Raw genomic sequence first — 27,646 nt, forward strand, 5'->3', positions numbered from 1 at the left:
AACTCACGGTGCTGAGTTAAGGAGTTGATTAGGAACATTTTTGGTCTCTCGCAAATTTTTCGTAACTCTCACCGTATTCGAGTTGTTTAGGAAAAACTGGTTTGGTGCACCAAATTTTCAAATTAGTTGAAGTTGTGGTTTGAAAATTGAACACCCTGTAACTCGGTTATTTTTGTGAGTTCAGGGAGGTTGAACCACTCAAATTAACCGTCTTGAGCTCCTCTTTCCAGTAGTGGAGAGTAAAAAATTCTATCTAAAAAATTGCGTACAGGGTGACCAAAAACAGTCAGTCACCATACTTTTCATGCACACCCTGTATACTGGAAGCAAAAACGGTCCTGCAAACTTACGGTGCTGAGTTAAGGAGTTGATTAGGAACATTTTTGGTCTCTCGCAAATTTTTCGTAACTCTCACCGTTTTCGAGTTGTTTAGGAAAAACTGGTTTGGTGCACCAAATTTTCAAATTAGTTGAAAATTGAACACCCTGTAACTCGGTTATTTTTGTGAGTTCAGGGAGGTTGAACCACTCAAATTAACCGTCTTGAGTTCCACTTTCCAGTAGTGTAGAGTAAAAAAATCTATCTAAAAAATTGCGTACAGGGTGACCGAAAACAGTCAGTCACCATACTTTTCATGCACACCCTGTATACTGGAAGCAAAAACACTCCTGCAAACTTACGGTGCTGAGTTAAGGAGTTGATTAGGAACATTTTTGGTCTCTCGCAAATTTTTCGTAACTCTCACCGTTTTCGAGTTATTTAGGTAAAAACTGGTTAGGTGCAACAAGTTTACAAATCAGTAAAATTATGATCTGAAATTTGAACACCCATTTAAAAGACAGTCAGGGACAAAATCACCTGTAAAACCCACTTGGAGCGACCGAATCGTAATTTTAAGCACATTTTTGTAATCTTCATTAAATTTCCCATCTAATGACATAAAATCAGGTAAAGTCAGGGAGAAAACTGGTGTCAAAATACAAACTGAATCCATCGTCTAGATTCGACATTTCTGATCCATTGCAATCTCTTTTCAGCACACTTCACTTAGAATCCACGTATACAGGTGTGGTAAAACTAAATTTGGCCAAAGAAAAACCGAGTAACTGACAGAGAAACATTGATAATTGCATGCGCGAGACAAAGACAGAAAACCTAATAAAATATTTAGTAGGCGAAAAATGATTGTCGGATTGGCAATGTTGTCAGAAGCTTATCTGAATTCATCCGCTAGATTATGATTCGGATTGTTTGAGTCACAAAATTTTATCTAGAATTCAGAAAGACGTTTGACAACATCGCAACAAAATTTTCGCCCACTTGAACTTCTTTTAGATTTTCTATCTTTGTCTCGTTCATGCAACTATCAATGTTGCTCTATCATAGTTACATGGTTTTCTTTGGCCAGTTTTAGTTATACCACATGTGTACACTTCTGCATATTTAACTATACTTTGTTTTCAGTAAATAAAGTTGTCTTTTTTCATTTCAGGAACGAAAAAAATGGAATACAAAACACGACAATGGCACGAAAAGTGTTTCTGTTGCTGTGTATGTAAAGTTCCGATTGGCACGCAAAGCTTTATTCCTCGCGAACAGGAAATCTACTGTGCCAAGTGCTACGAGGACAAATACGCTACGAGATGTGTCAAATGCAGTAAGGTTAGTATTGTACCGTTTTCAGGCCATTTTAAGCTCATTTCCTGACAAAGTCTTGCCTTCGTCCATCTTCACACTAAACTCGTCTTTATTAGTCTTGATGTCACTATTTTCTAAGTCCAAATGGAATTCATGTTGCTGCATAAAATCCAGACCCATCGGTTATGTTGGCTACCAAATGATTCATGCTGTCCAAACTTGATTTTAGCTTCATGGATTCCCAATATTGGTATTGTATCTCTTCCGCCTGTTTCCAATATAAATTTTGTTTTGGGATCACTAATTCTGCAATTCTTCACTATGGTGAAACCAGTTCCAGTGTTGACAATATCTTCCGCAAACCTTGTCAGTCACTACTAAGCTTGTGTGGTTCTGCTGAAGACGAGCTGAAGGTGAATGATAATTTTTAGTTAGCTTCTGATGAACATTGGCTAGGCTTTCTCTTCCATAATTCACCATTCCTTTTGGTTTGGGGCACTGGTGTTGTTTATGTTCTTCTTCACCCCAGTTCCAGCATCCCAAGAATTGTGCTTTGGTAATTTTGATAGTTTCTTCTCTGTTCCCATATCTTTCCTGGTTCTCTTTCTCTCCACAGTGTCATCATCCAAAAGAACACTCTTGCTCACTACGATTGTTTTGTCTCTTTACTCCACATTTCCATTAGCTCCTTTCGTAAGGTCTCCAGTCGGGTTCTTGAATGGCCTGGGGCTTGAATATCGATTCCTGTGCTCTGGTGTTCGGCTTCTTGTCCTCGGGACACTTGCTTTACTGCCTCAAACTCCAAAGCGCAGGCAAGGACATTATGTAATGTTTTGCACCTGGCTACTCTTAAAGCTTGCTGAGTATCACAATCTTTTACGCCTTTTACAAACGCTCTCTTATGTCCTGGGATGCAGTTGGGTAAGCCAGATAAACTAAACTAGTACTAGCAGTACTGCTGCAAGGTTTCTTGGCTTCTGCTGCTTCTAAGTGCTGCTTGTAAGACTATCGTTTATGGTTTGCAGAACTTCCAGGGCTTCTTCTCGAAGGGACAAAACCAAGGCAGTGGCTTTGTCTCTTGATGTCCAACTGTTTGCCTCTGCAGCAGCCTCAGGTTTGGCTTTAGGGACTCTTCTTGCAGTTTGTCAACTTCTCTTCGTAAATCCTGGACTAACTTCTCGTATGGTGGTTACAGCTTTTTGCTCCAAAGTTTCAATCACATCCTCATTTCATTCATCAACCAATCTAATTTTTCATCCTGTTGTTGGAACTGGGCCATGATTTGCCTTCTCCTCAAACTGCTCTTGACTTTGCTTTCAATTTGTCAAACTTGCTATCATTTCCTCTAACTTGCGGTCTTGGCTTGTTTGCCTTAGCTTCAGCATCTCCATAAGCTGTTTTATCCCCTCGTCCATTTTTGCGCTTTGTTGTTGGGTACTTACAAGCGTTCAACGGTCCACTTCTTGCAGGTACAAATGTATCGTTTTTTCCACTAAACACCACTTTTTACTTCTAACTTGCACTGTATCACAACAACGACTAGCCAAGCTGTTTATGGCTTCAATGGATTCGAGGAAATTCTGGAATATTCAATGTAATTGGCATTCAACAGACAGTTTGCTTTACTAAATTTGGTCCTGTGTGAAAAACAATGTTTAGAAGAAAATTTTAAATTTTGACACAGTTTTTCGTTTCTTAGGTAATCACCAGTAGAGGAGTAACCTACAAGAATGAGCCATGGCATCGCGAATGCTTCACTTGCACGCATTGCGAAAAAAGCCTTGCTGGGGAACGTTTTACTAGCCGTGACGAGAAACCGTATTGCGCGGATTGTTTCGGTGAATTGTTTGCCAAACGATGCTTCGCTTGTAACAAGCCCATCACCGGAATCGGAGGAACTAAGGTAAGAGAGAACTTAGGGAATGCTAAGCTTATTTGAAGACAAAAAATACTCTAGTCTTAAATACAGGATAGTGGCATTAGGTTCAGGAAAATTGACTGGAAGACTAAATTTTTTGAATTTTGCTTTTCATTTTCTTAGAACTCTTCTTATTTTTAGTGCTTTAAAACAGCTTTCAGCTTGAAAAACCGAGTTTCAAGACTATCTTCATCAAGTTTTTAACTTAGCAGAGTTAAAACACAATTTTTACATTCTCCACGGGCTTAAAAATTCCATTTCAAGCTTTGTCACTGTTAAATAGACTTCTAGACAGCTCAGTGTTAAATCTGACTGTTTTTTATGTGTTTTAACGCTGTTTTCAGCCTGAATTTGAGATTCTAAGCCATGTTTTAGACTTATCAAGCATGAAAGCCAGTTTGTACCCTGTTCATAGTCTTGAAAATGTCATTTCAACCTTCTTCGTTATTAAATTCACTTTTACACTCATCGGTGCAAAAAATTGGATATTATATTGGTATAGAGTGAAAAATTCTATCATAAAAATTTCATACAGGGTGACAACAAATAGTAAACAACCATATTTTCTTGCACACCCTGCAAACTGGAAGCAAATACGGTCCTGCAAACTTACGATTCTGTGTTAAGAAGTTGATTAGGGACATTTTTGGTCTCTTGCATATTTTTCGTAACTTTCGCCGTTTTCGAGTTATTTAAAAACAACTGGTTTCATGCATCAAATTTTCAAATTAGTTGAAATTGTGATTTAAAATTTGAACACCCTATAACTCCATTATTTTTGGGAGTTCAGAGTGGTTCAACCACTTAAAAAAACGGTCTTGAGCTCCACTTTCCAGTGGTGTAAAGTAAAAAATTCTATCATAAAAATTGCATACAGAGTGACAAAAATAGTGAGCCAGCATACTTTTCTTGCGCACCCTGTATACTGGAAGCAGACACGGTCCTGCAAACTTACGGTGCTGTGTTAAGAACTTGTTTAGGAACATTTTTGGTCTTTTACAAATTTTTCCTGACTTTCACCGTTTTCCAGTTATTTAGAAACCACTGGTTTAATGCATAAAACTTTCAAATTAGTTGAAATTGTGGTTTATAATTTAAACACCCTATAACTCCATTATTTTTGGGAGTTCAGAGTGGTTCAACCACTTAAAAAAACGGTCTTGAGCTCCTCTTTCCAGTGGTGTAGAGTAAAAAATTCAAAAAAATTGCATACAGGGTGACAAAAAATAGTGAACCACCATGTTTGGTCTCTTGCATATGTTTCATGAGTTATTTAAAAAAAACTGGTTTGATGCATCAAAAGTGTATATAAATACTTGATTTGTTTTATTTTTTTTTTCAGTTCATTTCCTTCGAGGACCGTCACTGGCACAACGATTGTTTCTTCTGCGCTAGTTGCCGCACCAGCTTGGTCGGTCACGGTTTCATCACGGACCAAGACGACATCATTTGCCCCGATTGCGCTAAACAAAAGCTTATGTAATTTAGTCATTGGATTGGAGGCCAAAACACCATTTCACTAGCGCCAAAATTTGGCCAGAAACGGTCTTTAATACTTAAAAGTCACATGACACAACATTAATATGACACGCGCACACATAAACACACACAAAATACACACACATTAAAAAAGAACCCAGAAAAAATTGAAAAAAAAAAATTTTAGTCGCTTTTTGATAATTTACAGCTTTTGGGTGTATACAATGTGATCTTTCTATATATTCGCCTAACTATATACATATCTAACGCTAATTTCTATTTATTCAAAATGACACTAAATTTTAGTAGATAAGTTAACTTGTTTTGGTAGAATTTTATGTCCGTTATTATTTTAAGCGTTTATTCAAGTTTACACACATCACTTTTAAAAATAATAAAATACCTATTTTCTTGTGATCATATTTTTGTATTTAAAAAAAAAGTCTAGACAAAAAAAGTATTTTATAATAATATATTAAATCGCTAACATTTTTAGTTAGAAGGTAAACATTCTACAACAACTATTTCAAATTTAACAAATACAAATATGACCACCTTTTACAAACAAAACAACTATTTACTGGAATTAAGTACTTTTAGGTTTGTTTTAGTTAGTCGTAACTATTTGTTTTTACTTTTTTAACAGTCAGTTGTGTAGAGCTAGAGCAAGGTGGTCTGGTGCTAATGTAAAGTTGTTTTTTTTTAAATAAACACTGAAATTAAGTCTATAAGATAATATTTGTTATCATTAACAATTATTACAATGTTATTTTGTTTTAACTGTATTTTAGAATATGTTAACATTTTGGAATGTTATCCTTTTAAGCTTTTTTTTAAAAAAGTTAAGTATGGGCTTTGCTTTTTAGGTACACTGTTATTAAATTTTATTCCTTATTAAACTTTTATTGGAAGATTCTACTTTATTCGTTTTTTTTTACAATTAATAATTTACAGTGTAACGTTTTATGTGAAAACTGCCAAAAATGACGACAGGTACAGCAAAACGGACACTGGATTTGTATTCTCCATCCCAAAATTATAAATCCAATATGAAGGCGGTTAGTATAGTAGGCCAGAAAAACCTTCATTTGGAGAAAATTTCTATGCACTTTTCCAAATAATCGCCTCGCTTATGTAAAACATTCTGCAATGACATCATATGATTGTTGGTAGCTAATGAAGGGGGCTATCACGTGATGTCGAACGGGCACTGCTAAGTTGCCTAGTTCGGCCGCTAGAGGGCGTCAAACTTGATTAAATTGCAAAATTTTAGATTTCTGAAAATCGTCTTCAACTGCCTTATTTAGTTCAGGTTAATGGTAGAAATGTGACCTAAAGAGTCATTTGTCAAAATGTCATTTTTAATGGCTGCCATGTGTTGAAAACTGCCTAAAATGCTCTAATTTCAATATCAGGGACAAAATGACAGTTCCAGCAAAACGGACACTGGATTTATATTCTCCATCGCAAAATTAGTTAAAATGGCCACCTTTTAAATCCAATATGGCGGCGGTTAGTATAGTAGGCCAGACAAATCTTCACTTGGAGAAAATGTTGATGCACTTTTCCAAATAATCGCGAATAACTCGCTTATGTAAAACATTCTGCAGTGACACATCACATGATTGGTAGCTAATGAATGGAGCTATCACGTGATGTCGAGCGGGCACTGCTAAGTTGTCTAGTTCGGCCGCTAGAGGGCGTCAAACTTGATTAAATTGCAAAATTTTTCATTTTTGAAAATCGTCTTCAACTGCCTTATTTAGTTCAGGTTAATGGTAGAATTGTGACTTAAACAGCCATTTGTCAAAATGTCATTTTTAATGGCTGCCATGTCTTGAAAACTGCCTAAAATGCCCTAATTTCAATATCAGTGACAAAATGACAGTTCCAGCAAAACGGACACCGGATTTCTATTCTCCATCCCAAAATTAGTTAAAATGGCCACCTTTTAAATCCAATATGGCGGCGCTTAGTATAGTAGGCCAGACAAATCTTCACTTGGAGAAAATGTCGATTCACTTTTCCAAATAATCGCGAATAACTCGCTTATGTGAAACATTCTGCAGTGACACATCACATGATTGGTAGCTAATGAATGGAGCTATCACGTGATGTCGAGCGGGCACTGCTAAGTTGTCTAGTTCGGCCGCTAGAGGGCGTCAAACTTGATTAAATTGCAAAATTTTTCATTTTTGAAAATCGTCTTCAACTGCCTTATTTAGTTCAGGTTAATGGTAGAATTGTGACTTAAACAGCCATTTGTCAAAATGTCATTTTTAATGGCTGCCATGTCTTGAAAACTGCCTAAAATGCCCTAATTTCAATATCAGTGACAAAATGACAGTTCCAGCAAAACGGACACCGGATTTCTATTCTCCATCCCAAAATTAGTTAAAATGGCCACCTTTTAAATCCAATATGGCGGCGCTTAGTATAGTAGGCCAGACAAATCTTCACTTGGAGAAAATGTCGATTCACTTTTCCAAATAATCGCGAATAACTCGCTTATGTGAAACATTCTGCAGTGACACATCACATGATTGGTAGCTAATGAATGGGGCTATCACGTGATGTCGAACGGGCACTGCTAAGTTGTCTAGTTCCGCCGCTAGAGGGCGTCAAACTTGATTAAATTTTTTTTTGCAAAATTTTTGATTTTTGAAAATTGTCTTCAACTGCCTTATTTAGTTTATATTCTATCTATTTATATTCTCCATCCCAAAATTAGGTAAAATGGCCACCTTTTAAATCCAATATGGCGGCGGTTAGTATAGTAGGCCTAGGCCAGAAAAACCTTAATTTGGAGAAAATTTCAATGCACTTTTCCAAATAATCGCTTCGCTTATGTAAAACATTCTGCAATGACATCACATGATTGTTGGTAGCTAATGAATGGGGCTATCATGTGATGTCGAACGGGCACTGCTAAGTTGCCTAGTTCGGCCGCTAGAGGGCGTCAAACTTGATTACAGTTTTTCAGACATTTTTCTAAATATCTCGAAAACGGTTTAAATTAGCAGTGTAACATTTTTACCCCTCAAGGAGACCCAACTTAATTAAAGCATAATTACCCTGTATTTACACGGGAAAAAAAAACTTTAAAAGTCAATAAGTTGTAAGTTTGATTGGTCAATTTAAAGAATTTTGCAATACTTCCACAAACACTATAGACAGTATAATTAACAGACCGACTTTGATGCAAATCAATATCGAAAACTGGGTTAGAACTTTATAAGGATTCGCGCGTCCAGTCACTTATTTATTAAATTATAAGGATTACACGTCGACTTATCTTCGAATACACGCAAATCTTCAAAACAAAACCAGTTTCGGAAAAACCGATAAGTAAAAGCAAATATGGGTCCAAAAACTGATCCAGAAACAGCGGCCCTTAGAACTGAGTTGGAAACTCTATACAACAAATTACAGGTAAGATGATTATATTATTAAAGACCAGGACTTTCACTTCCAGTTAAATTTATCCTTAGGATAATTTCTTTAAAAGTTATCTTTGGTATAAAGTTATCCTAGAATGAAAGTACCGGCCCTAAAAAAATGTTCTAGTTTACTCTACAATATAAGTTGTCTCTATTTTTCATTCTGCTAAGCTTTTACTATAATTTAATGATTTCAATTTTTTTTTTCTGAGCCTTATAGTTGATATTTTTTTAAGTTCAACTCCGAATTTTAAAATTTTATCTTGTTCCCCGTCTAAAATTAAGACAAATTTGTATTAAGTTTTACTTATTATTTGATAAACGGATCGTTTTTGAAATAAAAACACCAATAAATGAATTTCCATGCTACAAACTTTATCTCCTTTAAGGTGAATTTTGAAATTTGGTCACGTGACTGTACAGGCTATTAGGCAACTTTTCACAAGTTAGGCAATTTTATCTACAAGGCACCGGTTTTGAGATATCGAAGGGAATGTCACATGATGTCCCTCATGACAGTCTAGGTGGAGCTACAGAGTTACAATTTCACCCATAACTCCTAAACAAGATAAAATTCTCAAATTTGGTGTCATTTTGACAGCAGAGTCATGTTCTCAAGGTCGAAATATATCGTACGTAAGTTTTAATTGAATAGCACCAAAATGGCGGCGGTTATTCAGTAATCCACACAGTCTCAGAAAAACTAATTTTCAGGTACATTTTTGTGCAATTTTCCAGAAAATTATCCATAACTCCCTTATTTCAAACATTCCGTCTTAAAACATCATCTAACTAAAGATAGGTAATGAATGGGGTTATCACGTGACGTTGAGCGGACAGGGCTAAGTTTTCCGGTTTGGCCGCCAGAGGGCGTCAAAGTTGATTAATTTTTTTTAGGATATTTTAATGGATATCTCGAAAACGGTTTCAGTTAGGGATGTGAAATTTTTACCACGTTATACACCCCGATAGGAGACAACTTTTATTAGATATGACACTTTTTGTAAAGCGCACCGTTTGACCTTGAAAAATAAAAAACTGAATTTCTGACTTTTCTCACAAAGGGTACCCTGGTTGGTTTGTTGGGAAAATTTTTGAAATTTGAAAATTGTCTTTGACTGTCTAAGGCTGTCTTTGGCTTTAAGTGAATGGTAGTAAAAAAGGTCACTTTGATTGAGCAAAATCCAATATAGCTGCTATTAGTATAGTAGGCCCAAAAATTTCAAAATTTGTCAAAGTTTCGTGCACTTTTCCAAAAAATTCTCCATAACTCGCTTATTTGAAACATTCTCTTACAACATCATATAACTAAAGATAGGTAAGGAATGGGGTTATCATGTGACGTTGACTGGACTAGCCTAAGTTGTACCGTTTGGCCGCTAGAGGTCGTCAAAGTTGATTCAAATTTTTCTTGAATATCTCAGGAACGCCTCAAGTTAGAGGTCCAAAATTTGTACCACAATTTGTATATACTTTTTCTGTACCATGCACCGTGTAACGTTGAAAAACAAAAAGCTAGATTTGCTTTAAAATTTAGTCTCAAATGCTTAGTGAGTGTAAATAAGTGTCTGAATGTCTGCTTACTTCAATTCCCTGTAACTCAGCCTGATGGCAAAATTCAGGGAAATGTTAAGGAACAAAAATTGTAGGAAATTTAATTCTCTACCAAACCCTTAAGAGACAATTTGTTCTTAATGACCTTACAAGTGATATATTTGCTCAGGAATGATTCTTGTCATATTGTTAATTCTATAGGAAGATCAACAAAAATGCGCAGACACTACACTTGAAACCTGCTGTAATGAAGTGGCTAGCGTTCATTCCATCAAACTGGTCACAAGAAAACTAATGAAAGGACATTTGAATAAAGTCAATTCCGTACACTACAGCGGTGATGGCAGACATTGCGTAACTGGTTCTCTGGATGGAAAACTAATTATTTGGGATACATTTACTGGGAATAAAATTCAAATTATTCCATTAAGATCCGCTTGGGTAATGAGTGTAACCTACGCGCCATCTGGCAACTTTGTTGGTAAGTAACGTGACATTCAAATCTTGTTGATAACAGAATATTTTATTTACGACTGTTTGGTATAGATTATACACCCCGTAAGTAATGAGTCATTGTCATTACTAACTGGCTGATATTTTAATTTATTATGTGCGTTTACTTTCGTTGTATAAGATTAGTTATTACAGTCGTAGAAAAAGTATAGTATTCCACACATTACTCACTCGATGATTAAAAAACTTTATCTTCGTGAGTAACAGTTATTATTATGCATGTTCGTTAAGTAATATACTATTTTATTTCACAGCCTGTGGTGGTATGGACAATATGTGCACAGTCTACGATTTAAATAACCGAGATACGTCGGGAGTGGCCAAAATGTCACGGGAACTGGCTGGATACGATGGATTTTTAAGTTCGTGCAGATTTCTGAACGATCAGAAGATCATCACTGGCTCGGGAGATATGAAAATGTTAGAATAAGTTTTAAGTTCAGTCAACTTTTCTGTAGATTGTGGTGGTTGTAGTGTAGAATATTACCCGAAGATTTAAAAACGTTACGTGACAGCTGTCATAACTGTCAAAATCCACTCACCAGTGACTTCAAACTTAAAAATTAGAAATAATTGCTAATTGGAGAAATTGCACTGTAAGTTGCGTTTCCAGATCCACGAAGCCAAATTTGACAGTTAGGATGTTGAGGAACACTTTAATATTTTGCTTGCGTCACGTGAGATCTGTCAAAACTCGCTCATTAAGGACCTGAAAGTATAAAATGACAAAAATAAATGTGTTTCTTTGAGGAATTGCATTGTAAATTGTGTTTACAGCTCCAAGGAGCCAAATTTGACAGTTCTGACGTTAAGAACTTTTACTGCACTGTTTCACAAGTTTTGACAGCTGTCAGGTGGAAAACTTGTTCACTCTTCCAAAATTCCATTGCCTGAATTGTTGCTTTTGGAAACTGCATGAAATTTCCTTTACTAAGTTACTTTCGTTAATGCTGTTTTAAATTTATTTATGCACACTAAACTTGAATACAACGCTTGGTGTTGTACCAATTGATGTTAATATATCTTTTCTTTATACTTGCAGATGTCAGTGGGATTTGGAAACGGGTCGTAAAACGACCGATATTGTATCTCACAATGGTGACGTTGTTTCCATTTCTTTATCGTCCGATGGTAACAGTTTTGTTACCGGAAGCGTGGATAAAACTTGTAAATTGTGGGATGTAAGAGACATGAAGCCCAAACAGACATTTTTTGGTCATACAGCTGACGTTAATTCTGTTTGCGTAAGTACCTTCTGTTCAACCAAAAATATACATAAAATGTCAAATAATTTCCGAAATTTTGAAAATGCATGGTTTCCTAATTTATTTATTTAAAAAAAATCTATTTTCGCTGTATATCTTTATTATTTATATTATCATTGCACTAATAAGCTGCTTTGTGTCCATTAATTTAGTTTCATCCAAGTGGATACGCTTTTGCAACTGGCTCCGAAGACAAAACAGCACGTCTCTTCGATATTAGAAGCGATCAACAAATCGCTCAGTACAATCCACCAAATGCAAAAAGTGGATTTACGTCTTGTGGACTTTCACTGAGCGGTAGAATTTTGTTTTGCGGATCGGACGACAACAACGTTCACATGTGGGACACTTTGAAAATTACTCATAACGGTAAGTAAATGTCTAAGGTTGATCGTTTGTGATCTTGAGTCAATTAAATGGGAAAATGTCTAGGTTACATCAGGGAAAATGGTTTACTACAAGTAATGTCGATTCCAAAAATATAATGAAAAGTTGCATCAATTCAGACAAAATGGAATTTTGGACGAGCCATCTTGGCGTTTTAAACTTTCACAAACCAAAAAAATGACAGATTTTCTGAAGGCTTGAATCAACGTTGCCAAAGCTAAAACTCTTAAGTCATTTGAACTTTTTAATTCGTGTGTTAAAAAAAAAAACGTAGACCACTTAAACAAACTGAACTGGCTATGACGTTTAATGACAGGGTTATAGTCACCTGACACCTGACAGCTGTCAAAACTCAATAAACAGTGCAGTAAAACTGTACAATGTCTCTTTGATGAATCACGCCGCAAATTGCTAGTCGTAACTCTGTGGAGTTGACTTAAGACAGACAGTAATTTGGACGTTCTCTAGCGGTGAAACGGTGCACTATATCCCTTCCACTAGCATATTTTTGGAAAGCTCACAGTTTGGACTAACTTTCCACTTCAGTGTCATTTTGACGTGAATTGCTAAATAACCGAATAATTCGAGGTCAAAGCAACAGGTGTCAGAAAAGTGACTCTATTCATTTAGTGACTTTGACGTCCTCTAGCGGTGAAACGGTATACTATATCGATTCCACTAACCATATTTTTGGAAAGCTCACAGTTTGGACTAACTTTTTAATTCAGTGTCATTTTGACGTGAGTTGCTAAATAACCGAGTAATTCAATGCAGTAGCAACAAGTGTCAGAAAAGTCACTCTTAAATTATAGTGAAAACTAAGCCTTATAACTTTACAAAACACTAGAAATCCTTTTTGAGACATTTTGGCTCAAAATTTTTGGGGTTCCAGATAGATCTATCTGGAGGTAGTTAAGCCTCCTAAATTGTCCACTAAAAAATGGTGTAAACTAAACCTTATAACTTTACAAATCACTTCTTTTAACCTGATTAAGGATTGTTTTGGAGTTCTGGTTAAATTTATCTGGAGGCGGTTAAGTTTCTAAAATCATCCGCTAGATTATAGTAGAACCGAGCCTAATTATGACAGCTGTCACGTGATGTCAGAGGAAAGCCTTCCTAAACGTCTCTACTATCAAATTTGCCTCCATGGAGTTTTAAACGCAACTTAGAGTGTAATTCCTTAAATAAGCAACTATTTATAATTTTACAGTTTCAGGACGCTGGTGAATGGGCTTTGACAGATGACACGTGATTCAAAAAATATATAAAAATGTTCCTTAATGTCATAACTGACAAATTTTCCTCCATGGAGCTGTAAACACAACTTACAGTGCAATTCCTCAAAACAACACATTAATTTGGCATTATATACTTTTAAGTTCCTTTAGGTGAGTGAGTTTTGACAGCTGTCACGTGACGTAAGAAAAGTATTAGTATTCTTTAAACTGTCAAATTTGGCTCCATAGAGATTTAAACGCAACTTACAGTGTACATCTTCAAATAAGGAACTATTTATATTTTTATAGTTTCAAGCTACTGGTGAGTGAGTTTTGACAGTTATGACACCTGTCACGTGACGTAAGAAAGGTATTAATGTCTTCCTTAACGTTCCAACTGTCAAATTTGACTTCATGGTGCGGTAAAAGCAACTTACAACTTTTTACTTACTTAACAACTTACAATTCTTCAAATAAACACATCTATTCGGCATTGGATACTGTCACGTCACTGGTAAATAGGCTTTGACAGTTATGATAGGGTTCCTTAATGTCAAGACTGTCAAATGTCCTGAATTGTTGCTTTTGATGTGCATTTATCACACTTTTCTCCTAAAATTCCTGAAATTCTCCTTGGCATTTTCTCTCAAATCTATTTAATGCTGTATTTTTCATTAACTTTCAATACATTTCAGGTGTTATGGCGGGTCACGAAAACCGAATAACCTCACTTTCTGTTGCTCCCAATGGTATAGCCGTTACTACCTGCAGTTGGGATCAAAACGTACGAGTTTGGGGCTAAGAAAACCAGGCACTGAATGGATTAATTTGATTTCTATACTATGTATTACTATGAAATTGTTTAAGAAGTAAGGCGATTAAAAATTGTTTCTTTCTTATTTATTGAAAGTATTGTAGTGTCAAACTCGAGAAGATTTGAGGTTTATGTTATCTACAAATACTTGATTAGCGTATATTTTTATAGTGTACTTTATACTTAAAAATAAAACTTTGTTTATTGAACTATAAGGAAAACAAAAATAAATACAAAGTATAGTGACTTCTGGAAAATGGCTGGATAAAACTTGGTCAAACCTTAATTGCTGTAAAAATATTCAAAAAAGGTACTTTTTATAATATCTGAGAAACTTTCTTTCAAATGTTATAAACACATATTCCAAAATGACTTAGCATTAAAAACCCTCCTGTAATGGTCACATTATGTAAAATAATAAATAACTTCGTACTGCGTGATCGTTTTTCATTACAAGCAAATATTACACCCTTTCATCTTGATATAGTATATGACTAGAATTAAAAATAAATCACAGAAAAATGATAATAATACTATACATACTTGTCTTATTTTATTTGAAGCAGCAGTGAGTTGAGAACTATTGCGCCTGTTTCTTTTGTACTCCATTCTGTCAGATCGTTTTCCTTTCTTATTGAGTACGCGCCTGGTTTTACGTCGAGCTGAAAAGCTGCGCATACGTTTTTGTTACCGGAATAGTTGTACGGAAGGGCTGCGCAATTAGCGAGCATTGGAAAAAATACGACTTGCACGTCGTCTGCTTTTTGACCCGTAAAATTGCACCATAAAGCTTGATCTGTAAATAAAGTTACGCTATAACAACAAGAAATGTAAAAATTGGAAAATATGCTAGATTATTATCGACTTTGCAGTCAATAATTATGTAAATTGTTATTTACCTACCAGTTTACAACTTTCTGAACATTTTAAGACAGTTCCTACATTCAAAAACATCTCTTAGAACTGTCTATACATTTTTAAACAGTTTCAAGCATTCGAAAACATTTTTACAACTTTCTGAACATTTTAAGACAGTTCCTACATTCAAAAACATCTCTTAGATCTGTCTATACATTTTTAAACAGTGTCAAGTATTCAAAAACATCTCTTAGAACTGTCTATACATTTTTAAACAGTTTCCAGCATTCGAAAACATTTTTACAACTTTCTGAACATTTTAAGACAGTTCCTACATTCAAAAACATCTCTTAGATCTGTCTATACATTTTTAAACAGTTTCAAGTATTCAAAAACATCTCTTAGAACTGTCTCTACATTTTTAAACAATTTCCAGCATTCGAAAACATTTTTACAACTTTCTGAACATTTTAAGACAGTTCCTACTTTCAAAAAACCTCTCTTAGAACTGTCTATACATTTTGAAACAGTTTCAAGTATTCAAAAACATCTCTTAGAACTGTCTATACATTTTTAAACAGTTTTAAGGATTCGAAAACATTTTTACAACTTTCTGAACATTTTAAGACAGTTCCAAACATTCAAAAACATTTCTTAGAACTATCTATACATTTTTAAACAGTTTCAAGTATTCAAAAACATCTCTTAGAACTGTCTATACATTTTTAAACAATTTCCAGCATTCGAAAACATTTTTACAACTTTCTGAACATTTTAAGACAGTTCCTACTTTCAAAAACCTCTCTTAGAACTGTCTATACATTTTTAAACAGTTTCAAGCATTCGAAAACCTTTTTACAACTTTCTGAACATTTTAAGACAGTTCCAAACATTCAGAAACATTTTTTAGAACTTTCTAAACATTTTTAAACAGTTTCAAGCATTCGAAAACATTTTGACAACTTTCTGAACATTTTAAGATAGTTCCATACATTCAAAAACATCTCTTAGAATTGTCTATACATTTTTAAACAGTTTCAAGCATTCGAAAACATTTTTACAACTTTCTGAACATTTTAAGACAGTTCCAAACATTCAAAAACATTTCTTAGAACTTTCTGAACATTTTAAAACAGTAAACCTAAATTTAAAGGTATTCAAGAAATATTTCTTTTTTTGTATTGAAAATTGTCAAAACCATAGACAACTGAGGTAAAAAAGCTGATTATCAACTCTGTGGTGTTTTGATATCTCGATGGGTTAAAATTTGACAGTTGTGTGTGTCCCGTTACGACAAACATGTCCAAACTCGTCCTAACTGTCAAACGTCACACTCAACTAGACGTAAAGTGAGCAGGCTTGTTTTTTTGGTACTGCAAAGAAATATTACAGTTTTACAACTCGAAATTTGACAGATGCCATACGGCTGCCTGCCACTGCCGGACGATATTTTCAATCACGTGACCACCAAAAAAAGCGGCACAACCGTCAAAAGTCACTCAAATATCTACGAAGCTATAACAACATGTCTTATACTTGTATCTCTCTGGAAAAAGGTGTTTTACAGCTCCATTGTCCACAATTTGGCAGTTGTCAGTTGAAAACAACGCCTTGCGTCACGTGATAACTGTCAAAACTCACTGACCAAAAAAAACAGATTTTTTACTGTTAAGGTATTCAAAAAAACAACGCATCGATTAGAAGTTGACAGATGTGACGCAGATGTCAATGAATGTGTCACGTGACACCGGTAAAACACGTCAAAACTCTCTACTCAACCCACCACAAAACTAAAAGTAATAATAAAAGAGGAAACAGAAAATTCTGAAATTTGGTCACGTGACTGAACAGGCCACTTGGCAACGTTGTTCCACAAGTTAGGCAATTTTCCCTACAAGGCACCGTTTTTTAAATATCGAAGGGAATGTCACATGATGACCCTCATGACAGTCTAAGCTCGGCTTAGACTGTCAAGTTCCCATTTCTGTTGTCTGTCATCCTGTCATCCTCCCCCTCTCTTCTAAGATGTTTTTGAACGTTTGAAACTGTTTAAAAATGTAGACAGTTCTAAGAAATGTTTTTGAATGTTTGGAACTGCCTTAAAGTGTTCAGAAAATTGTAAAAATGTTTTCGAATGCTTGAAACTGTTTAAAAATGTATAGGCAGTTCTAAGACATGTTTTTGAATGTTTGGAACTGGCTTAAAATGTTCAGAAAGTGGTAAAAATGTTTTCAAATGCTTGAAACTGTTTAAAAATGTAAAGACAGTTCTAAGAAATGTTTTTGAATGTTTGGAACTGGCTTAAAATGTTCAGAAAGTGGTAAAAATGTTTTCGAATGCTTGAAACTGTTTAAAAATGTATAGATAGTTCTAAGGAATAATTTTGAATGTTTGGAACTGTCTTAAAATGTATAGACAGTTCTAAGAAATGTTTTTGAATGTTTGGAACTGTTTAAAAATGTACTGACAATTCTAAGAGATGTTTTTGAATGTAGGAACTGTCTTAAAATGTTCAGAAAGTTGTAAAAAGGTTTTCGAATGCTTGAAACTGTTTAAAAATGTATAGGCAGTTCCAAGAGATGTTTTTGAATGTTTGGAACTGTCTTAAAATGTTCAGAAAGTTGTTTGCAGTGCTAAATTCCTAACGAAAATCAACGTAAACACACGGAGAAATGACAGCTGGAATGCTCGAAACTGCTTTCAAAACTTATCACCAGAGGGAGTATTTCTTATCTTGAAACGCCAATAGCTTAAACTTAATTCAATTTTAATAAAAGTTTAGTTTAGTAAGACTTTGAATTTGGGTAGTTTTAAGTGTAATCTTGCTAATTTAATCTAAGAAATTGTTGAATTTAAAACTGGAGACAAACACATTTTTGAAATTTTACAATAAACTTTGTAAACGGCCGTTAATCGCTAAAGTGACGAAAACGTTTAGAGATATTGAAAATACATAAAATACAAACCATGTTCCATTCTTTTTACATTTACTAGAATAACTACTTGTTATTGCAAATTCAGTGTGGCAAATGCTCATAAAAATTAACTCACCTTTTGTTAACGGCTGACCAAGATCCAAAATGCACCGTACAGTTCCTACTTTCGAAGGATAAAATGCAGTCTCCCACTTATCCGTGTTAATACTAGTTAAATTTTTCAGGGGATACCTCACCCATCCTAGAGGTGAAGCATCTTTTGGCTCCTTTGAATCTTTCTGCTCGTTTTGAGCCCAACGAGAACAATTAGAGCAGTAGCAAATAGATTCGTTGGACGAAAAATAAATATCTGCAACACTTTTATATTGGTTTTGTAAATGATTTATTTATTTGCCATCACCTGGTAGGATCAGTTTTTTCTTGAAATTATCACACTCTTCTTTAAACGCACATAACACTAATGGACTGGTTGTGGGTGATATAGCTACGCTAGAGGTTGTTACACTTGTACTAGGCAGAGGAAGTGTCAGTTTGTTGTCAGCACGTTCTTTTTCGCACGCTTCTAAATCAGCCTTTTCACACTCCATACCAACACCAACCACCTCTTCATCGGCTGGTTTAATAACCTCTTCGTTCACTATTTTAATCTAAAATTATTAATTATAAACTGAAATTTGTTTATAATGAGATTGTTTTCGGTAAATAATTACCTTTTGGCATTGTCCGTACAAATCAAAAATAGCGTACAGTTGTTGACCGGGTGAGTAAGTCCAAGGAAAACTTTGTTCTTCGACTCCGTTCACTATTATTTTGAAAAATTTCGTATCAGTAATCATCACACCTATTGTATCCCCTTCGGCAAGTGTGTTTAGGACGTGACCGTAGTTTGATCTGCCCTAAAATAACAAAAAAATAATGAAAATCTTAAAATGCAGAGTTTCCACTGGCAAGTCTTGTGCCAAACTAGTAAAACTTAGTGATGGGTAACGGTAAAGTAAATATTTCACTTTACCAGGAAAATTTGACCGGTAAATTACCAGAGAAATACTGTGTTTTTCAGTTCAAACTTTGGCACCTCTTTCTCCCTGACTGGTATGTTTTTTCATCTTATTGGATAGGAAATTCAATGAGGATTCCATTTACTTACTCCAAAAGGGTTTTACACACGATTTTGTCTCTGACTGTCATCTCAAACTGTGTTTCGGGAGTTCAAGTTTTAACACCGCTTTCTCCCTGACTGTACCAAATTTTGTAATGTTTTTTCATCTTATTGGATAGGAAATTCAATGAGGATTCCAAAAATGTGCTTAAAACTGTCATTTGCTTACTCCAAGAGGGTTTTACACACGATTTTGTCTCTGACTGTCATCTCAAACTGTGTTTCCGGAGTTCAAGTTTTAACACCGCTTTCTCCCTGACTGTACCAAATTTTGTAATGTTTTTTCATCTTATTGGATAGGAAATTCAATGAGGATTCCAAAAATGTGCTTAAAACTGTCATTTGCTTACTCCAAGAGGGTTTTACACACGATTTTGCCTCTGACTATCATCTCAAACTGTGTTTCCGGAGTTCAAGTTTTAACACCGCTTTCTCCCTGACTGTACCAAATTTTGTAATGTTTTTTCATCTTATTGGATAGGAAATTCAATGAGGATTCCAAAAATGTGCTTAAAACTGTCATTTGCTTACTCCAAGAGGGTTTTACACACGATTTTGCCTCTGACTATCATCTCAAACTGTGTTTCCGGAGTTCAAGTTTTAACACCGCTTTCTCCCTGACTGTACCAAATTTTGTAGTGTTTTTTCATCTTATTGGATAGGAAATTCAATGAGGATTCCAAAAATGTGCTTAAAACTGTCATTTGCTTACTCCAAGAGGGTTTTACACACGATTTTGCCTCTGACTATCATCTCAAACTGTGTTTCCGGAGTTCAAGTTTTAACACCGCTTTCTCCCTGACTGTACCAAATTTTGTAATGTTTTTTCATCTTATTGGATAGGAAATTCAATGAGGATTCCAAAAATGTGCTTAAAACTGTCATTTGCTTACTCCAAGAGGGTTTTACACACGATTTTGCCTCTGACTATCATCTCAAACTGTGTTTCCGGAGTTCAAGTTTTAACACCGCTTTCTCCCTGACTGTACCAAATTTTGTAGTGTTTTTTCATCTTATTGGATAGGAAATTCAATGAGGATTCCAAAAATGTGCTTAAAACTGTCATTTGCTTACTCCAAGAGGGTTTTACACACGATTTTGTCTCTGACTGTCATCTCAAACTGTGTTTCCGGAGTTCAAGTTTTAACACCGCTTTCTCCCTGACTGTACCAAATTTTGTAATGTTTTTTCATCTTATTGGATAGGAAATTCAATGAGGATTCCAAAAATGTGCTTAAAACTGTCATTTGCTTACTCCAAGAGGGTTTTACACACGATTTTGTCTCTGACTGTCATCTCAAACTGTGTTTCCGGAGTTCAAGTTTTAACACCGCTTTCTCCCTGACTGTACCAAATTTTGTAGTGTTTTTTCATCTTATTGGATAGGAAATTCAATGAGGATTCCAAAAATGTGCTTAAAACTGTCATTTGCTTACTCCAAGAGGGTTTTACACACGATTTTGTCTCTGACTGTCATCTCAAACTGTGTTTCCGGAGTTCAAGTTTTAACACCGCTTTCTCCCTGACTGTACCAAATTTTGTAGTGTTTTTTCATCTTATTGGATAGGAAATTCAATGAGGATTCCCAAAATGTGCTTAAAACTGTCATTTGCTTACTTCAAGAGGGTTTTACACACGATTTTGTCTCTGACTGTCATCTCAAACTGTGTTTCCGGAGTTCAAGTTTTAACACCGCTTTCTCCCTGACTGTACCAAATTTTGTAATGTTTTTTCATCTTATTGGATAGGAAATTCAATGAGGATTCCAAAAATGTGCTTAAAACTGTAACTTTCTTACTCCAAGTGGGTTTTACACACGATTTTGTCTCTGACTATCCTTTCAAACTGTGTTTCTGTGAGTTCAAGCTTTGACACCGCTTTCTCCTTGACTGTACCAAACTTTGTAGTGTTTTTCAAGTTATTGGATAGGAAATTTAATGAGAATTCCAAAAATATGCTTAAAAGCATTAAAACGCTTACCTTGACGCCATTTATGGAAATCCAATCATTGGCCACCACACAACAGGTGCCTTTCAAAGCCAACGCGTTAACTGGCAAACTCAATCTATCCAAAGGACCGGCAACCACTCCAACAATGATAGAGGACTGCCAATGGGCGTCCAGTTGCTCTATGGTCACCTGAACGGATTTATTTGCTTTCATTGCCGGAGTGACTAGGACAAGACCTTGATTATATGAGGCCACTCTTCTGGCTATAGTTCTCTCGGCTTGCAAATCGATGTTGCGACCGTGATTTTCGTGGAATTCGTATGGTCGAACAGGACTCGCTAAAATATCAAACACAGTTGGTTACATTTTACAACGAGGTGCGTTTGTAGTAAAAATTTTAGACCTCTAACTTGAGGCGTTCTTGAGATGTTAAAGAAAAATTAGAGTCAACTTTGACGACCTCTAGCGGCCAAACGGTACAACTTAGTCCTGTCTGCTTAACGTCACGTGACAGCCACATTTATTAGCTTTCTTCTGTTTTATGGTGGTTTTATGCAGGGTGTGTCAAATAAGCGAGTTATGAACGATTTTCTGGGAAATTTTGTGTGTCAATGTCAACTTTAACACTTTTTAGGGCGTGGCACCCTTACAAAATGACCTTTTGACAAATGACACTTTACGTCATTTTTGTACTATTAACCTGACGGTATTTAGACAGTTGAGGATAAATTAGAAAATTAAAAAATTTCTGAAGATTCAGAAGGTATCACCCTTAAAATTTCTTGACAATTCTAATTTTTAATTTTTCAAGGTAAAACGATGCATGGTATGTCAAATAACTGAGTTATTTACTGTTAAAACTAAGTTTTTTTTTTTTTTTTTTAACTTTCTTTATGGCTTTCACCACTAGGGTATTCAGCCAGGCCAAGTTAGGTTAGGTCGAGGGTGGCCTACGCCACGTCGGAGCTTAAGCTCCTCCTCTTAGGTCTGATTAAGAAGTTAGCAAGACAACACAACAAAGGATTCAAACTCTTCACGCTCCCGGGCTCTGGAGGAGCTGACACACTTTTGGAAGAGCCTCGGATGGAAAGGAAGGTGTCAGAGATCTGGAAATGATCCAATAATGTTAAAATCATAAATCAATATTGTTAACTTTCAAAAAATGACAAATGAGTTTAATTATGGTGGATGACGGCGAACCCAACACACCCCGCAGGCATACAGGAGCCTGGATTCCACTTTTAATCAATTCCTGGTACAAATCTCCATTCATTCGGTCACATTGGAACAAAATATGCTCCAACGTGCCCTGCGAACCACAATGACATAATGAAGAGTCCGCTCTTCCTAACATAAACAAATGTTGAGGCACCAAACAATGCCCTGTCCTAATGCGAATAATGGTGGTAATATGCCTTCTATCTTTATAAGTCAGTCCAGAGAACCAAGGCTTAGAGGGAAACGCATCAGACTCGCCAAGATATCTACGACCCTTGCTCAAAAATGTTCGCCTCCAAGCAGTTTGCCACCCAGCAAAATGCCTACGCTTAACCTCCGGGTAAAACTCATCCCAGTCAAGTTGAATGGGCAAGGGTACATTCAAATTCCTACCCAGGCAGGCCAAGAGGTCCGCCCTTTCATTACCCGCAATGCCACAGTGGCTCGGCACATAACATAATTTCACGACCGTGTCGGATTCATTTGCCTCTATAATAATCTGCTTTGTAAGAAAGGAAATGTGATCCAGACGGTGTTTGGATGATGTCCTGGAGATCTTCTGAATGGCACTCTGCGAGTCACTAAATATAATGGCCTTCTTAACCTTCTTTTTAAGACACATTTCAACCGCCTGGTGTATGGCAACCGTCTCAGCTGTACAGATTTGAATAAACCTAGGAAGGCGCGAAGAAAAACTGTAGTCCAACTGGGGACAAAAAATGCCGAAACCGGCAGATGCAGCATCCCTGTCAAGGGAGGCATCCGTGTAAATGTGGACATAATCGGAAAAACTCCCATTAATCTTTTCCAGAAAAGACTCCCTAACCCTGGGATCATCCTTCCGCAAGTTTATGTTGACAAGCGGGACCGTCATCATTTGATAATCAAGATTATAACAAAAATCAGGAAAAACCGAGTAAGACTTAATGTACTCAACAAAATCACCTAGCTCCTCAAACGCACGCACCAAGTAAGGACGGGGTCTGTTAGACAGATATCCCCTAAAACTGTACAGCTCCAAGACTTCCCCCAAACCATCCAAAATGTGATTATTATCATACATAAAGTTTTTCAACACAAATTTCTTTGCTAGCAATCCCATTCTGTACTCCAAAGCCATTTCAGCACATTCAGTCAGCAACAAATTAGTTGGAGTGGATTTCATGCATCCCGTAATAACCCTCAGGGCTTCAAATTGGACCCTGTCCAATTTGCTCTGGTTTTTCTTAGTGATGGGACTCAATAGAAACCCACCAAAGTCAAGATGAGACCGAACTAGACCCTTATAAATAGAGAGCAAGGTGATCGGATCCGCTCCCCACCACACACGCGTAACAGCCTTCATAACATTAATGCCCTTCCTAGCCCCAATACACATCCGATCAGTCTGCTTAGACCAGTTCAAATTTTCAGTCAGTATGATACCCAAATATTTATATTCTTTGACCCATGAGATTACACTTCCCTCATAAGTAATACAGTCAATTGGAAAGTTGTATGATTTTCTTGGCGAGAAAACTATTGCCTTTGACTTATTAGGGGACAGATGCAGGTTCAATGAGGAAAAGAGGGCACCCAGCTGCAACAGAAACTCATTCATTTCCCTAATAATATCTGGAATATTGGGCCCACTACAATATAAAACAATGTCATCAGCATATTGAATTATCCTAATGTTGGTTTTTGGAATTTTATGAATTTTCCGGGTGTAAATATTAAATAAAATTGGACTCAGGGGGGACCCCTGGGGCAATCCTATGGTAACCTTTCGCGGACCCACAATGTTATTATCCAGCAAATCTACGTAAATTTCACGATTAGATAGCAAGTTAAAGATAAGATTTTTAATATCGGTAGATATGCTAGCTTCTCCCAAAATATCATACAATTTATGAATGCTTACGTTATCATAAGCAGCTGACACATCCAGGAAGACTCCCACCGTATACAATCTTGTATGGAAACCTTTAAGGATACATAGAGTCAGGGTAGAAAGACACTCCAAACTACCCTTCCCCCTCCTAAATCCCATCTGGTCACTAGGAAACCATCTCCTATTCTCCAAATCCCACTCTATTCTGTTTTTAATAACTGTTTCCAGGACTTTCCCCACACAAGAATTTAGAGCAATTGGTCTGTAGCTCTTAATGTTTCCCGACTGATGATCTGGCTTCAATAAAGGTAGAATTTTAGTTCTTTTCCATTGAAATGGAATCTCGTGACCAAAGAGTGCCCCATTATACATCCCCAACAACAACTCCTTTGCTCGGACTGGAAGATTCTTAATCATAGAGTAGTAAACATTGTCCATTCCTGGTGAGGTGTCCCTTTTATCCTTCAGTGCGTATTCAAGTTCCAGAAGGGAGAATGGAGGATCACCCCCCCCCCCCTCACCTGGTGTGAAGCAAAATTCGGAGGGAGTCAGCCCAATAGAAGCCTGCTCCCACCCATCCAGCATCTCCACTGCCACCATCTCTGCTATGCTAACCGTCTTACAGTTAGGTCTATTTATACTGCTGCCAAATCTTTTCACTGTTTTCCAAACTTCACCCATTGGGGTGTTACGGTTTAGATTGTTGCAGAATTTGACAAAGGAGGCCTTCTTTTTGTTTTTAAATACAAATTTAGACAAAGCCATGACTCTCTTGCACTCAACAAAATTCTCAATGGAAGCATTAGCTCGAAGCTCTTTAAGTTTTTCTTTACGAAGACATAAGATATTATTACATTCATTGTCCCACCAAGGAGTAGGAGGCTTGGGTTTTTTACCGAGGTAAGGCTTGCGTACAGGGACATTCTCCTGAACTACTTCACTCAGAAACCTTTCAAACTCACTATAATTTGAAATGGAACCCCATTTATTTAGTTTATTCAATGCTGCCACATGATATGAATCCCAATTACAGCCCTTAACATTAAGTTTTGAAACCTTTTCCCTACTTAGGTAACTTGGTGACTGACTCCGACCTTCACCTGAGATTGAGATTTGGATTGGAAAGTGATCACTACTCCCTGTGTCCTCCATTGTACTCCAGGTACAATAAGGGCTTAAGGCAGCAGAAATGACAGAGATATCCGGGCAGGACTTGTTCAAGAGAGGACTAGTGAGCCTAGTTGGTGAACCATCATTAAGGATCAAAATATCATTATTATCAAGTATATTATATATGTGATTTCCCATTATGTTGGGTATATCACTTCCCCATAGTGGGTGTTGACTATTAAAGTCCCCCACTATCAGTTTTGGGTGAGCAAACTGATCAATGACACTTTTGAGCTGGTTGAACTCGATTCGAATGTTAGGAGGACAGTACACATTCACTAAGGTAATATTTGAAAGTTTAAGCTTAATAGATTGGATTTGGAAATTAATAGGGATGTTGGCAACTAAGTTGTCAACAATGTCAAACTCTAAACCAGATTTAACAAGGGTAAGGATACCACCTTTACCGTCATTCCTGTCACTTCTGACACATACATATCCCTTTAGAGAGAAAGGCTGGGTATTCCTCAGCCATGTCTCTTGCAACACAATGATGTCAAACTTATTACTATTATTAAATAATTGCAAATTTATGAGATTGGAATATACACTTCGTATATTCCATTGGAGAATACGCAAAGAGGCAGCGAACTTGTTACCAAGTATCATCCTCCATCTCTGAAGGAGGACCTTGCACATCTAAAGACACATTCAAATTTTTTAATACATTTTGCATCAACAGCATATCACTGAAATGCATATTTTTCACAATGTTTAACAACGCAAATCTCATTTGTTCAATCTCCTCAGGAGGCTTGTCCACACCCCCTGAATTGGCACCATGCTGTGAGGCCTGCCCGGGGGGGCCCCCCACTTCATGGCACCAAGAAGAACTTGAGTCGAATGCCTTCATACGAGTTGGTTGTGGCACCAAGCACTGTTTCACAGCTTCCCTATCATACCCGGGGGAGATAGAGGGTGACAAATTTTTTCTTTTTTTTACATCTGAGCGTCGTGACGCCAGTTGTGATGCTACACTACTGTAAGAGGGGTTTTTCTCTAATGTTTCCCTATTTTTACTTTTCTGGTATATATCTCTGTTGTTAGATACCTGGCTAAATCCCTGTACATTCTTCCCTTCCCGCTCACGCAAATTGGGGAAATCCCCAGCCTGCCTTGAGAAAGAGGACTTTTTAGTTTTTGGAAGCATTTTATCAGCTTCATAAAAAGAAATTCTGTCTACTGACATATATATTTTAATTTGTTTCTGCCTTTGGTATTCGAGACATTCCTTGTTGGTTGACCTGTGGTTGTTACCACAGTTAACACACCTAAAGTCCTTTGTACAATTATCCTCTGAGTGGCCTTGGTCCGAACATTTTGCACATTTAGGCTTACCTCTGCACTGTTTTTTAGTATGGCCAAAGAGAAAACAGTTAAAGCACTGAGTGACGGGCATTATATAATTTTCTACCTCCATTTCAACACCATACAAATTAATTGACTTGGGGATACTTTTTCCAGAAAATGTCAGTAGACATGTTCCAGTCTTTATAAAAACAACTTCCTTCTTCTCATTTAGTGACCTCCTGTTAAATCTAACTACTTTTAAAATATCCACAGTAGACTGAACATTATTCAATATTTCCTCTAAAGTGAAATCAAATTGTACACCTCTAATAATACCCTTGGAGCAGACATTATACTCTGGAATATAAAGATTATAGCCTTTACCGGCCAACTCACTATGCGAGACGAAACTGTTAGCTGCCTCAGCATTACTGAATTCAATTATAATTTTGTTTTTACCCTTACGCAGGGGCCCACGAACGTTTTGCAGTTTGAGTTGACTGAGCATCTTAGCTATGGACAAAGGGTGCATATTACCAACATTATTGTCCCTGGGGCCTTCCACAACCACAGTAAAAGGACCCAAGGAGTTGCCCTGATAGAAGTACTTGATCCTGTCATCATGTTTGGCATTTGAAGGATTATTAGTAACTTGGGGATCACCGGCTAAGCCGGAGTCCCCGGGGTTGACCCCCATTTTAAACTTATAAACAACCTAACCTAAAAGTTAACCCAGTGGAATCCAAGCTTATGAACTAAAATACCTGTTGGTTTCAATGGAGATGAAGTCAACACGCAACTACCGAACACTTATTAGATCAAATTTTCTGTCGATGGGTGTAATTAACACAGGAAAATTGTTAGTAATTTCAGACGACCTCGCAGCGAAACGGAGCCGAGCGAAAAAACGATATAAAATCTAAAACTAAGTTGTTTGGTGTAAAGTTTGAATTTGACAGTTTTC

At 36.5% G+C, this 27,646-nt stretch overlaps 5 protein-coding genes across 13 annotated transcripts in view; 2 read left to right on the plus strand and 3 right to left on the minus strand.

The window, feature by feature from the left end:
• The window catches only part of Lmpt (four and a half LIM domains protein limpet), a 108,973-nt gene extending 103,020 nt beyond the window's left edge, over positions 1-5,953 (plus strand). For all 6 annotated transcript variants that reach the window (XM_081986157.1, XM_081986158.1, XM_081986159.1 and 3 more), the window contains 3 exons: positions 1,493-1,662; positions 3,338-3,541; positions 4,899-5,953. In XM_081986157.1, coding sequence (XP_081842283.1) covers positions 1,493-1,662; positions 3,338-3,541; positions 4,899-5,039 — 515 coding nt within the window. In that variant the 3' untranslated portion in view covers positions 5,040-5,953. The remainder of the gene's footprint in view (positions 1-1,492; positions 1,663-3,337; positions 3,542-4,898) is intronic.
• beta4GalNAcTB (beta1,4-N-acetylgalactosaminyltransferase B) overlaps positions 1-27,646 on the minus strand; it is a 189,204-nt gene that overhangs the window by 125,953 nt on the left and 35,605 nt on the right. The gene's annotated exons all lie outside the window — the stretch shown is intronic.
• On the plus strand, positions 8,308-14,665 carry Gbeta76C (guanine nucleotide-binding protein subunit beta-2). Its single transcript, XM_081986170.1, has 6 exons — positions 8,308-8,467; positions 10,231-10,510; positions 10,797-10,962; positions 11,585-11,786; positions 11,960-12,176; positions 14,110-14,665. Exons 1-6 carry the CDS (start codon positions 8,396-8,398, stop codon positions 14,214-14,216), a joined length of 1,044 nt encoding a protein of 347 aa, XP_081842296.1. The 5' UTR covers positions 8,308-8,395; the 3' UTR covers positions 14,217-14,665.
• Positions 14,659-27,646, minus strand: part of Neurl4 (neuralized E3 ubiquitin protein ligase 4) — a 35,228-nt gene continuing 22,240 nt past the window's right edge. For both annotated transcript variants that reach the window (XM_081986150.1, XM_081986149.1), the window contains exons 18-22: positions 21,162-21,469; positions 18,733-18,918; positions 18,423-18,669; positions 18,138-18,371; positions 14,659-15,024 (exon numbers count right to left, since the gene is read on the minus strand). In XM_081986150.1, coding sequence (XP_081842276.1) covers positions 14,777-15,024; positions 18,138-18,371; positions 18,423-18,669; positions 18,733-18,918; positions 21,162-21,469 — 1,223 coding nt within the window. In that variant the 3' untranslated portion in view covers positions 14,659-14,776. The remainder of the gene's footprint in view (positions 15,025-18,137; positions 18,372-18,422; positions 18,670-18,732; positions 18,919-21,161; positions 21,470-27,646) is intronic.
• Positions 22,018-27,596, minus strand: LOC145733382 (uncharacterized). Of its 2 annotated transcripts, none has more exons than XR_014179192.1 (2): positions 27,447-27,596; positions 22,018-22,237 (listed from the first exon to the last, which is right to left on the minus strand). XR_014179192.1 is itself a non-coding variant. In XM_081986169.1 (2 exons), the coding sequence occupies exon 1, from the start codon at positions 27,377-27,379 to the stop codon at positions 25,988-25,990; it is 1,392 nt and encodes a 463-aa protein (XP_081842295.1). In that variant the 5' UTR covers positions 27,380-27,440; the 3' UTR covers positions 22,018-22,237; positions 24,253-25,987. The 2 variants fall into 2 exon arrangements, 1 of the variants encoding a protein (XP_081842295.1); XM_081986169.1 differs by lacking the exon at positions 27,447-27,596 and adding an exon at positions 24,253-27,440.

This window comes from Ips typographus, linkage group LG9 (assembly GCF_016097725.1).
Source record: "Ips typographus isolate SLU linkage group LG9, UJ_Ityp_2.0, whole genome shotgun sequence".
Lineage (NCBI taxonomy): Eukaryota > Metazoa > Arthropoda > Insecta > Coleoptera > Curculionidae > Ips > Ips typographus.

Excerpts from the sequence above, each read along its gene's own strand:
- Gbeta76C (XM_081986170.1), top strand. The coding sequence starts at position 8,396 with ATGGGTCCAAAAACTGATCCAGAAACAGCGGCCCTTAGAACTGAGTTG. Across the intron at positions 8,468-10,230 it reads CTCTATACAACAAATTACAG|GAAGATCAACAAAAATGCGC; the intron begins GTAAGATGATTA and ends TTAATTCTATAG. Across the intron at positions 10,963-11,584 it reads GGCTCGGGAGATATGAAAAT|ATGTCAGTGGGATTTGGAAA; the intron begins GTTAGAATAAGT and ends TTATACTTGCAG.
- LOC145733382 (XM_081986169.1), bottom strand. The coding sequence starts at position 27,379 with ATGGGGGTCAACCCCGGGGACTCCGGCTTAGCCGGTGATCCCCAAGTT.